Genomic DNA, 17,198 nt, shown 5'->3' with positions numbered 1-17,198 from the left:
GGGGAGGTAATTCAGGGAATATTGATGAATCATTCCTAGCAGGAGCAGTCGTAACTTTTGCATATGATTTTTTGGTTACTACTGGAATGGCGTCATTATAAGATATGTTTTCCACTGCCATTACTATTTTTTTATCTTTTTTTGTTTTTCATCCTCTGGGCAATCTTTTCGGGAGAATACGGAGTACGTCCCTTTGCAATGCAAGCATGTCACCTCGATATCCTTCTGATCACAATCTTTCTGTTCGTGCTTTCCTAGACAATGAGTACATCTTAGAGCTCCTTTGCAGTGCTCCTTTACGTGCCCATAGCGCAAACCTTGAAACATAGGACCACATTTTTGACAAAAGGTTCGTACATAATGAATAGTAACATATTCGGGCAATGTCTGTCCTTTGAAAGTAATAAGAACAGTCCCAGTGTTAACCAGATTACCGGGTTCCGTGGCAGATTTTTGCTTGTCGACTTTCCTCTTAAACCGCTTAGCTGATAATATTTGAATGTACGGATTTCCGATTTGTAAAGTTTGTAAAAGTTCAGTGTCAGGAAGATCCGGGTCCACTCCTCTGATTGCACCCTCCCTTGCTAGAAGAAAAGACGGGATGTACGCTTTTATATTTTTGCTTTTCAGAAAATCAGCTAACTAACATGTTCGCGTCTTTCCGGATTTTATAGTGGTTTTCGTTGATAATTTTCCTAGGGACATAGCGTGTAACTGAGATGAACCTCCTATTTGCCCATCCGCTTGTTTACCTTCCAGATATACGTGGTACGGGCATCTTTCACTGAGAAAAGATTTTCCTGTTTTCCCATACTATTTTCACGCTTAAGGTTAGGTGACTGATGTTGGTTTTTTCGCCACTGATTATTCCTATACCAGAAGATTCCCTGGTCTCGGTCTTGCCTTCCCTTTCATTGTCAGAGGCGAACGACGCATGTCCGCCACTGGCGGCGGACATTTTATTTTTTTTTTTTTTGGTCGCCCGGAGGCCAACCAAATTTATCAACAGAATAATAAAAATTAAATTTAAAAATTTCTTTTCAAAGAAGAACGTATTTAACTAAAGAAACTGCAGTTAGGAGTGTTGTGCAACGGATTAGTCCCGGCTTTCTTCGATAAGTGATGTGTACCGTGTCGAACCGAAGGTCGCGGACTAACTGAAAAATTATATTTTAGCTTAGGACTTATATTATCCCACTAATTAATAATTTATTTTATATTTTAGGGAGAAAAAACCTTTGCCCATGCAGGACACCATCATCGACATGCGGTGAGTGCAAATATAAAAAATGCAAAAAGTTATTTATATATTTATATACATAATATATACAAATAATTGCTTTTGTCGAATGGGTTTTTTAAAAACTTTTATTCAGAGAAAAATATACATTCAGAACTTTATGAATCTAAATCAAATCTCGTCGATATGCTTTCGGGAAATCGAACTTAAGACTAACTTGTTTGTTAAATGAAAATCCTTATAAAATTTCTAGAGTGGGAGAGAGTGCTGATGACAATTCTAGGAGCAACACCTGCATCCTTGCATTGTCATCACATTATTTATTTAACACAATGTTTATACTCGTACATAACTTATATATATATATATATATATATAAAAGTTTCAAAAAGCAAAAAGCTACGACCTTCATTAACTATACTTTTTTTAAATAATGGTTATGATGACATGCGCGAAGAGGAAATATGTACGATGCAAAAACATTTGGAATCTTAATTTGATTTATTTACAGATGAACTATAAACTGAAGAGTAGCCTAATAGTTTGATCATGTATTTATTAAATACTTATAACGTGAAAAACGGTTTGGAATTACAATAAAATTATACAAAAAAAGGAAATAAAAACTTTCCTCTGGAAGTTTCGTTATGCTTTCACTTTAAGAAAGATTATTTTCTAATTTTTTCTGCACCAAGAGGCAAAAAATTGCACCCACTTGTAATTCTTGATTTGTATATATTTTTATATATTAATCAAAGGTTCAAGTTTTTTAACGTTTAATAATAGAGTCTTAGTCAAAAAAAGAAAACAAAAATTACATTGCTAAAGAAAATGAAAAATAAAAAATTAAAATAAAAAAAGACCGACAGATAAAATTTGTTTTAATTTTGTTTTAGATTTTTAATTAACATTTGACGCATTTCCTCCTCTTGCCTTAATTACATCTCGAAGATGCCTCGGCATACTATCTACTACTAATATTTCGACTGATAATTTGGAAATGTCTCTTTGCTGGAGTTTAGCCCATTCTTCACGAAGGGCACTTTCAAGATCGTGGAATGTATCAGATGTGATGGACGTGCTCTTATTCGTCTTTTGAGGTTATCTCATACATGCTCGATGAGGTTCAAGTTTGGAGAAAGGGCTGGCCAGGCTAAGACCCTGATACTATACTGTTGAAAGTACGTTTGTACTATGCGAGAGACAATTCATTGGTCATTATCATGCATTAGAGTAGGATTGTCTTTGATTCCGTCAAGGATATGCAACGCATGATGTTCCAAATAATCATGCCCATTGCGAGTGACCGTCAAAGACCCTCCACGAACGACAATCAACTCCGTGCGACTCCTCATTGAACTTCCCGCCAACACCATCACCGAGATCTGTGGAAAAGGTTGGCTCTGAGAAAAATTACAGGCTTCGTCCTTTTCATTTCGCCTTCTCCACTCTTTCACGCTCATCTGAGCGATAGTAGAGCAAATCTACACTCATCTGTAGAAAGTCGGAGACCAATCGTCCAACGACCAATGCCTGTGTTTTCGAATAAATGCGAGCAGTGCGACCCTGTGTTTTCTTGTCAATTCAGATCCTCTTACTGGGCGAATATCCATCAGTCCATACTGATTTAATCTTCTTCGAGCAGTGCGCTTAGAAATTTGGACACCTCAAACTTCTTGGAGCTGATGAATCGCTTGAACAACAGTAAGGTGCCGGTTTCGCAAAATTCTTAAAGTCAAAAAACGTTCATCCTGTAGTTCAGTTACCCTAGGGCGTCCACAACTATGGTAGGACCCAGTTGCTTGAAAACGACTAACGACATCTTGCAGTGTTTCGTAAGGAATGGATGGCAACAGCCGCATACATGATGGAACGTCCATCATCAACACGTGCCACACCACGCGCAACATCTTCAGCACTAAGTGGCATTTTTAAGTTTCAAATTGAAATTAAGAAAACAAAGATGAAAATAAAACAGTTTATTGCTGCAGAATTCAAATGAGACTCGATAAACATTTTAAATTCCGTAAAAAGTAAACATTGAAAAATCCTTTATCCTTGTTTGGGATTAAGGAGTGTGTTTACATCTAATTGATATTATCAATTTAAAAAATAGCATAAACAAATATTTATTAATAAATACAATGAGACAAATTAAATCCATAAAAAAAAAAATATAAAAAAAATCATTTGGGAGGAATTTTTGGCGTGTCAGTGTAGTAAATAATATTCCTTTAAACCAAAACATGCGTGATCAATAAAAAAAATGTTCATATAATTTTTAATTTTAAAACTGAATGAAAAATGAATTGTTTATATAACAATTGTTTATATTTATTTGCTATTAGATTGATTCATTTTTTTTTTTTAACTATCGACCGTTAATTTAATTTTTATGTAAGATTTCTTTTATCTTGTTTACAGGCTTCTCGACTACGAAGAGGCTTGCATCAAGTAAGTCCAAAATAAGTTACTTTATTCAGATGTCGGATTTTTGAATTTATTGATATATATGTATATATATTTTTTAAAGGATTTTCTGTTCATGAATCGGTTAGTGAAGAAGGTTAAACGTTCTGCCAACGATCGGCCAATGTCTAAAGAGGTATTTTTTCAATGATTTTATTAATCCTACATTCAAGTATAAAAATATTGATATGAAAATGGTTGGTGATGATGTCTGTAGTCGTTCTTGCACTCTGCTTTTTCTACGAAGACTCTCTTAATTGTCATAGACATATAATGTCTATTCATTTTTCCTTTATGTCCTTGGATCGATCGGTATCCGTCCCATTTCATTACAGTTTTCCAGGCTTGTTCCCGAGACGTCATCTTTTGCATCATTTCCCTTTTCAATCATCGTCTCGTGGCGAAACGAAACGAGAAGGGATTAATAAGGATCCAATCGGCTTGAGTGGTTTCCTGTTGTAGACATTGCCGGACGTTCTCACCGCTTTTATTAAACCCCAATTAGCTGATGCTCCCCAGAATACTAGTATAAGGTCTAGTAATCAATACAAAGGCAGTGATATACCATCCGCACTTGGAGTCAAACGTCTTCGCTTTGTCCGACGACGCTTTTTCCCCTTTGCAACAACTTAAAAAAAACCTCTCCATCTGTTTCGAAATGTTTCGAACGAAAAAGTACAAATAAGAGTTTGATGTTATATCAGAAAACGTTAAGAATCTCCTATTTTGTAGGAATGGAAAGCAAAAAAGGAGCAGTTTTTCAGGAATCAGATGTTTGGCCAAGAAAACATCGACCCCCACAATGAATCTTTAACGGATATAGAAAAGGTAATTCCCTTTCGTAATATGACGATAATGAAGGGGAACCGTTTACTTTTCGAGGGTTAACAAAAATTTTTTGGCGTTTGTGTTAACGATAGTAAAAAATCCAACCAAATTCTACTCTGCTGGATAATCTTGCATAGCCTTGAGGTTTCCTTACACAATAATTAATAAAAACAAACTAATCTACAAACCTCGACCAATGTCATACTTGCAAAGAAATGACAGGAAAATTGATGAAAGCATTCGTCAAAATTATTTTCTTTAAAAAAAAATTGTGAAATAAATACAACCAGACGAATAGTTGGAGAAAATTAACTTTACCGGCTGTTACCCAATTACATTCAGAATAATTTAAAATTAATAACAGTGCAAATACTTATTTTAAAATAAATTATTGATGATCATTGAAACCTGAAAAGCAAGGGTCGGCACAAGGTCGGTGATTCATCACTGTAAAAGCCCCGGGTTCGAAACTCATCTGTCCTGAATTCAACCTAACTTACGGCCCAACTTTGGCCCAGCTTACAACTGAACTTTTCAAAAACACAGAAAGTTCTCTATGTCGTTGTAATAGAAAAAAAGTTTGTGCAATTTAAAACAATCTTCTCATATGGAAAGTGGTCTATAGGTAAAAAATATTTTTTGACTTTCCGAAAATTTGCATTCGTGGTTTTTTTAAAAAGTAAAAAACGAATATAAACTTTGTTTCTTGGGAAGAAAAATTATCTTGATGAAAAAGCAAATTTTATGTAGTATGCTATGCTTTCTACCTATTTTAAGTCATCATCAGATGAAATGACAAATTAACTCAATTAAGTTGTTAATAAATGGTTTTAAATAATTAAACCGATTTATTAAATACGTAATTATTCAATCATTTGTAGACACCTTAAGATTGGTTTCTTTAATGATGACCTTAAAATTGGTTGAAAACTGGAAAGAGATGCTGAGTATTGAGTAAAAACTGATCAGTACATATAAGACTTTAACGAAAATATTTCTAAAAGTGCTATTTTCGTCCAGAGCATCCGTATGTTAATTAAACGAGTATGACCCGAAATATTTACTCAGTTTGCTTCTAGTACACTTTTTTGTTTGTTTTTTTTTAATAAGTTTTAATAAGTGTTCTTGATTTTGTGCTATACAAACTACAATAGTATTTTGTAATATTTTTTCATTAAAACTTTCTTTAGAGACAATGATTTTAGTAGGAATTTAGTATTACTCATAAAACGGTTACCAATTATTTTTGGATTAACAAATGGTCCAAATATGCTCCCAATGATATCGTTATTTACGGAAAATATTTGAATTTACACAGTATGTATACATTACAAACTTCATAATAGAGGCATATACAAATATAACAAATACATTATAAATAGTAAAATCAAACTTGAAGAGATACATGATTTTCTTTAGTGGTTTAGAATTGACTGTAATTCTTTTTTATAACAGTTTTGTGACTGGTAAAACATGTCTAGTTGGTCGTTTGCACAGTTTACTATTTTATAAACCTTTTCCAGGGGAGTATTTTTCATATAATTGGTTTTATGGTGTGCTATATGAAACAACTCTGTTTGTCTATTTCTATAGGCAGGTACATGAAATTTTATTTCTTCTAGTAGAGAGGGGCATTTAATTATATTGTTAGTTATTTGAACAATTAGAGCATTAGTCATGGATCTTATAGATTCTAGTGGATTTATACCTAATTCGGATCTCAGTTGAATGGCCGTCTGGTTCAAGCCGTATTTGTAGTTTGAGTCCACAGAATGTTAAAAATTTTTTGCACTTTTTCTAAAGTATATACATGATTATTGAAATAGGGTGACCAAACAGGTGAGTTATACTCTAAGTTGGACCTGACCAAAGCGAAATTTTGGTTTTTAATGGCATTAATGTTATTTTTATTAGTTACATTACGCTTAATTAAACCTAGCATTTTAGGCTTTTGTTTTTTTATATATTCTATATGTTCAAGGAACGTTAACTTAAAATCAATCAAAAATTACCCCTAGGTCCTTTATGGAGTCTAGTGAAGGAAATTTAATATCACAGATCTTATAGTCACAGATTAAAAGGCATCAAATACGATGGAAGCGTATTAAGTCACATATTTTAACATTAAGTTCTAGGCAGTTTACTGAGCATCACGTCACTAAGTTATTTAATTCTGTTTGGATAATATCGCAGTCGGTTGCACAATCTATGGTTCTGTAAAATTTAAGGTCACCTGCAAAAAGTTTACATTTAAAATTTTTAAAACATGATTTAATGCCATTTATAAATATATTAAATAATGTAGTTGATAAATGTCGTCCTCCCTGCGAAACAACAGATATGAACACAATGGGATTGGATGAGATATCATTAATGATAACATATTGGATCCTATTATTTAAGTAACTTCTTATCAGTGAATGGCCATGAACATCAATTGCATTCAAATTTTAGAGTAAAATACAATGGCTAATGTCAAAAGCTGTTGAGAAGTCTGTATGTACCATGTCAATTTGCTTTTGGGCTTCAAAAGCATGTAGAACATCATATTGGAATGATAGTTACTTAAAGTGGATTTATGTTTGGTGAAGCCATGTTGTTCATCGCATATGATGATATCATTGAAATGTGGTGTGAGTTTGTCATTTATTATTTTTTCAATGATTTTCGATATATGTGAATACCTATTGGCCGATATTTGATTACAACATTTTTCTCAGCAGTTTTGAAAATTGGCTTAATATAGCTTGTTTTCCATTTTGTTGACAACGCACCTGTTGCTAGTGATAGGTTAAATATTAGAACGGTTTAAAAAGTGAGAATCTGCATTCATAGAGCAATATGAAAGGAAAACCATCTGGACCTTTGCTCGTGTTATTCACAAAAACAAAATCTCCTATCTTCATTTCAAAAAGATATCTTGTTTTGAAACGTCAACCAGAAAAGAATTAAAAATGGAGTAAATATTTAGAAAAGTGACTGTAAATAAGGCTAACCTATGAACATTTCTATTTTTTTCGTACTATACAACTTCCAATAACAAAGATCAAATAATTACAAAAAAAGAAACATCAATGCAAAGTTTCTCATGTAGCAAATATAGGATTATCCCACACGAGTGATTACCTTCATTGACTGAAATCTTTTCTATTTCTCAAACTGTACAAAATGTATGGCCATTTGTTTTCGGTTCGAATGCGAAATTATGTTACGGAAATAAACCGCCACGGTAATTTTAAAAAAATTGTTTTGCACAATTCTGAGTGATGTTAGTGTCAGTCTGGTCCCATGTTGTAGTTTGCTAATTGTTTTCCAACCAAAACTTGGATCGACCTGCGTCCACGGTGAACGGTCTACACTGTTCCCCTCTTAAGTTAATAATCCAACTTCATACTTCATCTCAAGGTCTCGATTGTATTGAATAGTTAATCACACTCTTTCTTGATGTATAATTATTGTTGACCTCATAAAATATTTCGTTCAAGTAACATTTGAAATAAATAGTTTAAAAAATGGAAAACTGAAATTATTAATGATTGAACTTGTTCAAAATGATGTTATTTTTTGTAACAGTTGAGTTTAAATTTTCTTCTTTATGATATTATTTTATGAATGTCAGAATAATATATTTTTGTCTACAAATAAATGAATCCATTAAAGAAATAAACATTAGTAATAATTAATCAATAATAATGTTACATTTACAATTAATTAATCTTTATGAATGGTAGTGGTTGAGATAAAAAAAACCCAGTGTCACGAGCGGGATTCGAACCCACGACCTTCCGCTAAATACGCCGCCTGCTCTACCAATTGTGCTATGTGACTTCAATCCACATGGACACCAACTTCCCAACTCAACCTCCTCTTTCGAACGTTCCCTCCTTTTTGCCATTTTTCATGGGAAGTTGGTGTCCAAGTGGATCGAAGTCAAATTAAAAGAAATAGTTTCAAATTAATAACAATTGGGCTTATCCCTGATCTATTTCATGTGGCACTATAATATTAAGTCTATCTATATTTCATAGTCCGATTGACCAAAATAACTTCTTTCAATTAATTAATCCTTATTTACGGTATTGGTTGAAATAAAACAACGACATTAGAAAAATGGCAAAAAAGGAGAGAAAATTCGAAAGGTAGGTTCGGATGCGGTGTTGGTGTCCGAGTGGGTGGAAGTCACGACAGCTCAAGTCGTAGAACAGCTGCGTATTTAGGCGAAAATCGTGGGTTCGAATCCCGCTCGTGACACTGGCTTTTTTTATCTCAACCAAAACCTTTCATAAAAATTAATTAATTGAAAAAAGTGATTTGTACAATCGGACCACGAAATCGAATGGAGGTATATTTGTAAATAGTTAATTAAAGTAATCATGAGATTATTCGCCGAGTTCTTCGAAGCGATAAACCATTAATTTGATCGATTTTCTGAGTCTGTATATACCCGCTGAGTCCTACACGTTTTTATGTATTACTTACCTTTTGTATTTTAATTATTTATTCCTATATATATATTTGTTTTACTGAACATCCTCTCTGTTAATGTTTGTTAAGAAAATGCCATTCCTACAATGTTCAAATTCGGTAAGAGTATAAAAAAAATTAGTACATATACTATGTAAATAGACTATTTGTTTAAGCAGTTTATGGGCGATGAGAAAATTGTGTAAGGTGGAAACACCTAGCTCTTTCTACTTTGTAAGACCCAAGGAGGACTTTTCTTTCCGAGAACATCCTTTCTGTTGAGCCAGTTCGTTGTCGCTTCTCGCCTTTCTTCATTTATCTGTAATTTATTGCTGTTCCCGCTTTTGCAGGTCTTTGCTCACTTGATATACGATCATTAAAGCCAACAGCAGGCGCTGCGCTTAATGCCTTTTAATATCCAGAGGGTGTTTTAACCAGGTCGAAAGAATTCTGAACCTCTATTGTTCCCGGCTCAGAAATTCCATTGAGCCGCGTCTCCAACGGTTAAAGGTCAAATGAACATCTTCATTTCATCTTTTACAATTCGAAATTTGAATTATAATCTTTTTTTGTTGGTGTTAGGTTCAATTTAAAAAAAAAGTAATTACTGACGTAGATAAAGCTGCTACAACTTCATCGTAAATAAAAATACAACTAAAGTGTCACACATTTGTTTAGTAAGCCAGCATTAAAAAATGAAATCAACTCGCACAAATAAGGCAGAAAAAAGTAAACAGCAAAACACTTGAATCAAGTTTATGAAAAATTATTCTTTCGGGATTCGAACCCACGACCTACGGCTAAATACACCGCTGCCCTACCACTTGTGGTATCGTGACTTCGATCCACTCGGACACCAACTCTCCATCTCAACCTACAACCGTTCAAATTTTCCCCCTTTTTTGCCATTTTCAAATGTCGTGTAAGCAGGATTAGATTCTCATCTACTTATGAAGTACAAGACCTTACATAGAAAGAATAATTAATTTAAAGAAGTAACTTGGTTATTGAGCACAAAAACTTAAATTGTTTAACATTTAATAAGTAAATGAAGTATCACTTCACTAAACAGCTCCCCGTGGCCACACACAAAATCCAAACTTGATTACACAACATTTGAAAATGGCAAAAAAGACGGAAAATTTGAACGGTTGTAGGTTGAGTTGGAGAGTTGCTGTCCGAGAGGGTCGAAGTTACCATAGCTCAAGTGGTAGAGTAGCGGCGTATTTAGCGGGTTCGAATCCATCTCGTGACACTGACTTTTTATCTCAACCAAGACCTTTCATACAACGAATAATTAATTGCAAGAAGTAACTTGGTCAATTGATCACTAAAACGTAAATGGATTATTATGAAAAATGGAACAAAGCTTAGTTTCAAAATCAAAGTATCCAATTTATACGAATTTTACAATTGAACAACGTGATTTCACAGTTAAACACAAATAAAAAAATAAAACTTAATAAAAAAATATAAACTTGTTGTTTAACTAACTACAACGTTATCTTTCAGGTTAAATAGTATCATGTAATCATTATCCTCTCACTCTCCCTTTCTCTATCTCCATCTCTTTTTCGTACTTTTTTTTTTCGCCCCCCCTTTTCATCCCGTAATTCTGTTTTTCTCTCATATCTTTTTTGCTTTAACTTTTTCCTTTCCCTTTCCTCTGTTTTTCTATCTTTCTCTTTCTTTCTATTTGTCTCTCTTTTTCAATTTCTCTTTCTTTTTCCTTTACCCCTTGTTACGTTCTTTAGTTTGTAGCCATAAAAGTTTGCTTTTCAAGGAGGAAACAAGATTGTTAAAATGGAGGCTACCTTTCTTTCTCCAGAGCGTTTCCACGCTCGCTCAGGCCTGAGGGTAGGCGCAGCGTTGCCTTTCGTTGGGGCAGCTAATAAAATTATCTTGTAGCCTCGTGGTGATTTTAAGAGAAAAAAAGAGGGAGTTCAATATTCACGTGGTCCTTTACAATTTAAGGGTAACAAACCTTTCTTATCTTGCTATTTTCTCGCTTTATGTTTCACTCGTTATACTTGCTTGTCTTTCTTGTCTCTCTTTCTTTATCACTCGCCCTTTCCCTTTTTTTTCTTTATCTCTTGCTCTCTCTCACTCTCTCTCTCTCTCTTTTCATTTATCTATTCTCTCTTTTTTTCCTTCTCTCTTGTTATTTCTGTTTTGTGCATGTTTCGGTTCTATTTTTCTGTTTACCTCTTTCTCACTCTCTGTCCTTTTTTCTTTTGCTTGTTTGATATTTTCTGCTGTTTCTTTCTTTCGTTTTGATATTCTCTCAATCCCCCTTCTCTCTTTTTATTATTATATTTTTCTCTCCACTTGTGACACTCACACTTTTTCTCTTAGTCTCTCAGAGAGACAAAGAAACCACAGTGACATCTAGCTCCTTCATCCACTCATCATAATAATGTAAACTGTTAGCCTAACATTTTTTAATTATTATGGGAGTTATACATAACATTTGTGTTTAACGGATATCACGAGAAAAATCTTTCGTAATATGGCGCCAAGAATATTTTGAGAAATATAAAAATATCCGCTGTGAATTTTATATCCAATATTAACTGACAGGCAAAAAATTCCGCCCACTTGCAATATAATTTTATTTGTAAATATTTTTACATATTAATCAAAGTTTCACGTTTTTTAACTTTAATAATTGAGTCTTTGTCTAAAAAAAATAAAAAAATGTAAATTCATAAGGAAAATGAAAAATAAAAAAAGACGGCTTGATAAAATTTGTTTTAGATTTTTAATTGATATTTCAATATCGCGAATTTCCTCCCTCCTCTTGCTTTACTTACATCTTGAAGACGCCTTGGCATACTTTCTACCAGTCTCGAAATGTCTCTTGGCTGGAGTTTAGCCCATTCTTTACGAAGAGTATTTTCAAGATCGTGGAATGTATCAGATGTGATGGACGTGCTCTTATTCGTCTTTTGAGGTTATCTCATACATGATCGATGAGGTTCAAGTCTGGAGAAAAGGCTGGCCAGGCTAAGACCCTGATACTATACTGTTGAAAGTACGTTTGTGCTATGCGAGCGACAAGTGGACGGTCATTATCATGCATTAGAGTAGGATTGTCTTTGATTCCGTCAAGGATATGCAACGCATGATGTTCCAAATAATCATGCCCATTGCGAGTGACCGTCAAAGACCCTCCACGAACAACCAACTCTGTGCGACCATCCATTGAAATTTCCGCCCACCATCACTGAGCTACGTTGAAAAGATTTTCTCTGGGAAAACTTACAGGCTTTTACTTTTAATTTTGCCTTCTTCACAATTTTTCACGCTTATCTGGAGATAGTAGAGCGAATCTACACTCATCTGTAAAAAGTACAGTAGACCAATCGTCTAAAGACCAATAGCTGGGTTCTCGAGCAAATGCGAGCCGTGCAACTCTGTGTGTTCTGGTCGATTCTGGTCCTCTTACGGGACGAAAAGGTATCAGTCCATGCTGATTTAATCTTCTTCGAGCAGTGCGGTCAGAAATTTGGACACCTCGAACTTCCTGGAGAGCTGATGAATCGCTTGAACAATTGTAATGTGCCGGTTTCGCAAAATGCTTAAAGTCTAAAAACGGTCATCCTGTGGTTCTGTTACCGCGGGGTGTCCAGAACCGGGCCTTCTATGGTAGGACCCAATTTCTCGAAAACGTCTAACGGCATCTCGCAGAGTTTCATAGTAACCTCCGTGGCAATAGCCGCAACCTTATGGAACGTCCATCATCAATAAGTTCCACACCACGCGCAACATCCTCAACACTAAGTGGCAATTTTATGTGCAAAAATTGAATAAATTAAGAAAACAGAGATAAAAATTAAACATTTATTGCTTCAGAATTCAAATGAGACTCGATAAACATTTTAAATTCCGTAAAAAGTATACATTGAAATATTCTTTATCCTTGTTTTGAATTAAGGATTAAGTATTTTTATGGTTAATTGATATTCCCAATTTAAAACATTGCATAAACAAATATTTATTTAAACAATGAAGCAAGTTAAGAGCAGAATGTTCTTTTATCAACAAATACAAAAAAATCAGTTGGGTGGAATTTTTGCCTGTCAGTGTATATTTCAGTGGTGGTATTGGAGAGTGTGTGGTGATTAGTGACCGTTAATCGATAAATGTATTTATCTGTATGTACAGATAATAATATTTTATATTCAGCTTGCAGTAATTTATTGGAGTATGCAAATGAAGGAAAACAAAAAAAAATTATAATTCTAACCGAATATAAAGTGTTAAATTCAAAGGAATAATCCTTACTTTTACACTCTATCTTTATCCTATTTATTATATTTTTCTCAACCTTTGAGTATGCGGACATTTACACCGAAGGGATTTTGCTACTTGATGTGCTGACCGTAGTGTCTATACATTACGGGAGTTCACCTACCCCGTTGTGTGGCTTTGATTATGACTTTTCATTTAGTGGTCTGTCGGTTGGTAATTTGGTCGGTTCGAGCCATTTTGGTATATCTACGCTCTTTTGATTATTATTTAGAAATCGTAAGATGCGGTCTGGTGTGATGTAGGTTTCAGAAAAACATTTTCTTTATCGTGCCAACGTTTCGATCTTTATTGAGATCATCTTCAGAGCCTGGGATTCACAAACATAGTTTACATATAACAATTACATTTTGGATGTGGAAAAGTGAATTTATTAATATTTTGCATTGTATAAATTCTCTTTTCCACATCCAAAATGTAATTGTTATATGTAAACTATGTTTGTAAAACCCATGCCCTGAAGATGATCTCAATAAAGATCGAAACGTTGGCACGATAAAGAAAATGTTTCTCTGAAACCTACATCACACCAGACCCCATCTCACGATTTCTAAATAAGTATTGGAGAGTATTAAAAGTTTAAAAACATCCATTCAAACCATTATTTGTAAGAATTCCAATTCATTTCATGAAACGTTATTTAATGTACTTAATATCCTAAAGTTTTAAAATCTAAATTTTAGTTTGATTTAAAATTGTTTTAGAACGTGAAAGGAATTCTGGATGGTTTTGCGATCGAGAGCGGCTCTGGAGACAAGCCGACAACCCTCAAAATGTCTAAAAAGTGGAAGCCTGTCGTGCAAAGGATCAGGAGGGCATCTGGTGAAAACCTGACTGACGAGGTCGGCTCAAGCGAAGACGAGGTGAGAAGCATAATCTACTAATTAAAATTAATTCAAATAATTTAATCTGTCGGGAGGCTTCGGGGCAGATGCAAGACAGCGTTTTCTTTTCTCCATTAATTTTTTGTTCCTTCTAGAAAACGCTTTGCTCGTTAATTATAAAAGCCAGTGACGGTTGAAACGGGCTATGAGAGGAGGAGGAGGATTAAGGTTTTGTACAAATTTCACTTTTGACGAATTTGTCAGATAGTGTTAAACATTCCTATTTAGCCGGGAAGGGGGCTGTTTTCGACATCCGCATGTGATGGCGAAAAACACGCCATTTATACACGCGATTTATAACACCTCTTGATTACCGCATTTTTGATACGGCGTTGTGTCAACATAAATGAAAAATGGCCTGGTCCTCTGAAAATTGCGGAATTTTATCTCAACATGGATCATTCCTGATCATATCACGGTACCCCGATCCGTCGGGCCTTGTCTATCATTATACACTTATGAAAAAAATATGGCCGAAAAATATATGGAACAATAAAATAGTTGAATTAATTTTTAATCTAAAAAATGTTAAAATTAATAAGAAAATATATCTTCTTTTTATTGAATAAATATTTGCTATTGGTCGGCCTGCGAGTGGAGGTTACGTGTTATACAGGTTTTCATTGTCGGCAAACTAGCGAAAATAAACGGACCCAGTGTGGGAGTAATTAGATTTGGAACAGTTTATCATAAAGCCAGCGCAGTTGACTAGTCTACATATATGTGTGTTCATACATACTTATTTATTCTACCTATCTAGATACTTATTTAGTTATTAGAATGATATAATAACAGTCTACGTTTTAATTTAATTATTAATAGTTAATTAAATACTCATTCCTTTTTCATCAGAACAAATTCTAATGTAAATATAAATAATCAAGATTTAGATGACGAGTAATTATGAAATTTTGCCTTTTTTTCTCGGGGAAAAATTGTGTTCTGGTCAAAACCAGGGTTAATTTATTTTTATTTTTTAATTTATCATCAATCATCAACCCTCGGTAATATGATGCTCAATAAATAAAACAAAGAGAGAGAAACGACAAATTATTTTACGGTAGTACATTTTTCAGTAATTAGTCTATAAAAACCTCGTATTTACCAAAAAACTAAGAAAAAAAATGCTTATATCATTAATAATAAACCCTTTCATAGAAATTTTTCCTTGTTCCCAATAATATTTAAACATTTGTGTGTTTAAAAAAAAGTTTATTTACGAGTTAATTATAGGCCGGCTAATAACACAGCGCATCTGCTGAATTTCAGGTTTTCTCTGTTGGACCCATTAATTTGTCCTTTTTTTCTCCCTTTGTAACTACTTGTTAAACACCCGAAAGGTACCACGATCAAATAGGAGATAATACTGTTTATTTTTGTTTATGTTAATTATTAAACGTTACAAGGAACTTATAACGTGTAATCCGACCATCGTACTCCCAGTGGTACTACCGTTTGATTTGCATTGCTAAAAGATCGGATTACTTGGAATTTTTACCTACACGGACCTTACGAATCACAAAATCACAAACCTGACTAATAGGATATAAATGCAGTAGTTAATAAAACAAAGCATTTATGACGATATCGCTAGATGTAAATTATACATCCGGACAATTATGCCAAGTATTAGTGAATTTGATGCTAATTTGTTGTTTAAATTCATCACTTGTTAATTTTATGTCTCACCTTAAATAATCTAAAGGAGAGATTGTAGTGCAAACGCATTATCTACTACTACTTACCTTTGCTAGTGTTCCTCAGTGTAGCGTTCTGGTCCCCTTTTTATTTTCAAACTACGCAGACGATACAGCGATCCTCTCAAGCAATTCTGTTCTTGTCGTTGTCACGTAAAAGAATCAGCAACACTAACCAATACTGGAGACTTGTGAAAATAAATTAATATTTAACCCAGAAAGGTTTACTCTCCGAAAAAATTCTAACTTCGGTTTTTTTATCCTTCGAAATATCTCTCTCCGAATAGCGGCACTTAGGGCTGTTATAGCTACAAATGATGAATCACCAGACCCCGAACTGCAAAAGATTGAAAATACATACATCTTTCATGACTTCTTGATACACTTTAAAGCATACATTTAACAAATAATACGTAACCTTAGTAAAGCTGATACGGGTTGGAAGTTTGGGGTTGAGATGATGTTTCCTTTCCCTATTCAGATGATGGTTCATCGTGTGAAACCCAAACTTCCAATCCGTATCAACTTCACTAAGGTGTTATAAAGTTACGTTTTATTCGTGAAATGTACGTTTGAAGGTTTATCAAGAAGTCGTGAAAGATCTATGTATAATATTTTAATTTTTTTGTGTTATCTATACAGCACTAAGGACCAACAATAACACAGGTAAACTACTAAAAAGAAACATAGGCACAACTAACCCGCTAGACAGCAACGGTGTTGATAGCATCACATGTAATGCGGATATACTTATATTGGACAGACTGGAAGGAAATTAAGAGATCGATTCGAAGAACATCTTAGATCCTTCAGAGACAATGACGGAAAATCAATTTACGCCACACACTTAATACAACTACTACAACCACGAATCAAACACAATAGAAACAAGCATTACATTAATACACAACGCACAAAAAGGACGAAAACTAAACATACTGGAGAACCTCGAGATATACAAACAAATAACACTTAAAAACGGAAAACTTATAAACGCACAAACAAACTCACAATCACACACCACCTTTACACCTATAAAAACACTTCATAACAAAAAACGAAAACGTTCGGAAGAACAAAACATCGCAACCAACACCAGGAAAAAATAAAAAACTAACAACGCACAAATAATAACCGATAACGGAAATACCCGCCACCGAGACCGACCAACGAGCACGAAGAGCACGCCCCCAGTGTCAAGCGATGGACGCGGAGTAGTATAACCCTACTCAGACTAAATGACAGACAGTTTTCACTGAAGATGGCGTAATACCGAAACGCGTTTGAATAACTGAAATAAAAATC

General features: G+C 34.1%; 1 protein-coding gene across 6 annotated transcripts in view; it reads left to right on the top strand.

The window, feature by feature from the left end:
- Positions 1–17,198, top strand: part of LOC106667194 — a 38,753-nt gene that overhangs the window by 16,556 nt on the left and 4,999 nt on the right. For 5 of the 6 annotated variants that reach the window (XM_014394985.2, XM_014395023.2, XM_014395005.2 and 2 more), the window contains 5 exons: positions 1,226–1,270; positions 3,665–3,694; positions 3,774–3,845; positions 4,442–4,537; positions 14,017–14,175. In XM_014394985.2, the coding sequence (XP_014250471.1) occupies positions 1,226–1,270; positions 3,665–3,694; positions 3,774–3,845; positions 4,442–4,537; positions 14,017–14,175 (402 nt within the window). The remainder of the gene's footprint in view (positions 1–1,225; positions 1,271–3,664; positions 3,695–3,773; positions 3,846–4,441; positions 4,538–14,016; positions 14,176–17,198) is intronic. The other variant, XM_014395014.2, reaches the window with a different exon arrangement.

Source organism: Cimex lectularius, unplaced genomic scaffold (genome assembly GCF_000648675.2).
Source record: "Cimex lectularius strain Harlan isolate CLEC.00 unplaced genomic scaffold, Clec_2.1 scaffold133, whole genome shotgun sequence".
NCBI lineage: Eukaryota > Metazoa > Arthropoda > Insecta > Hemiptera > Cimicidae > Cimex > Cimex lectularius.
This window is presented reverse-complemented; position numbering and strand designations above follow the sequence as displayed.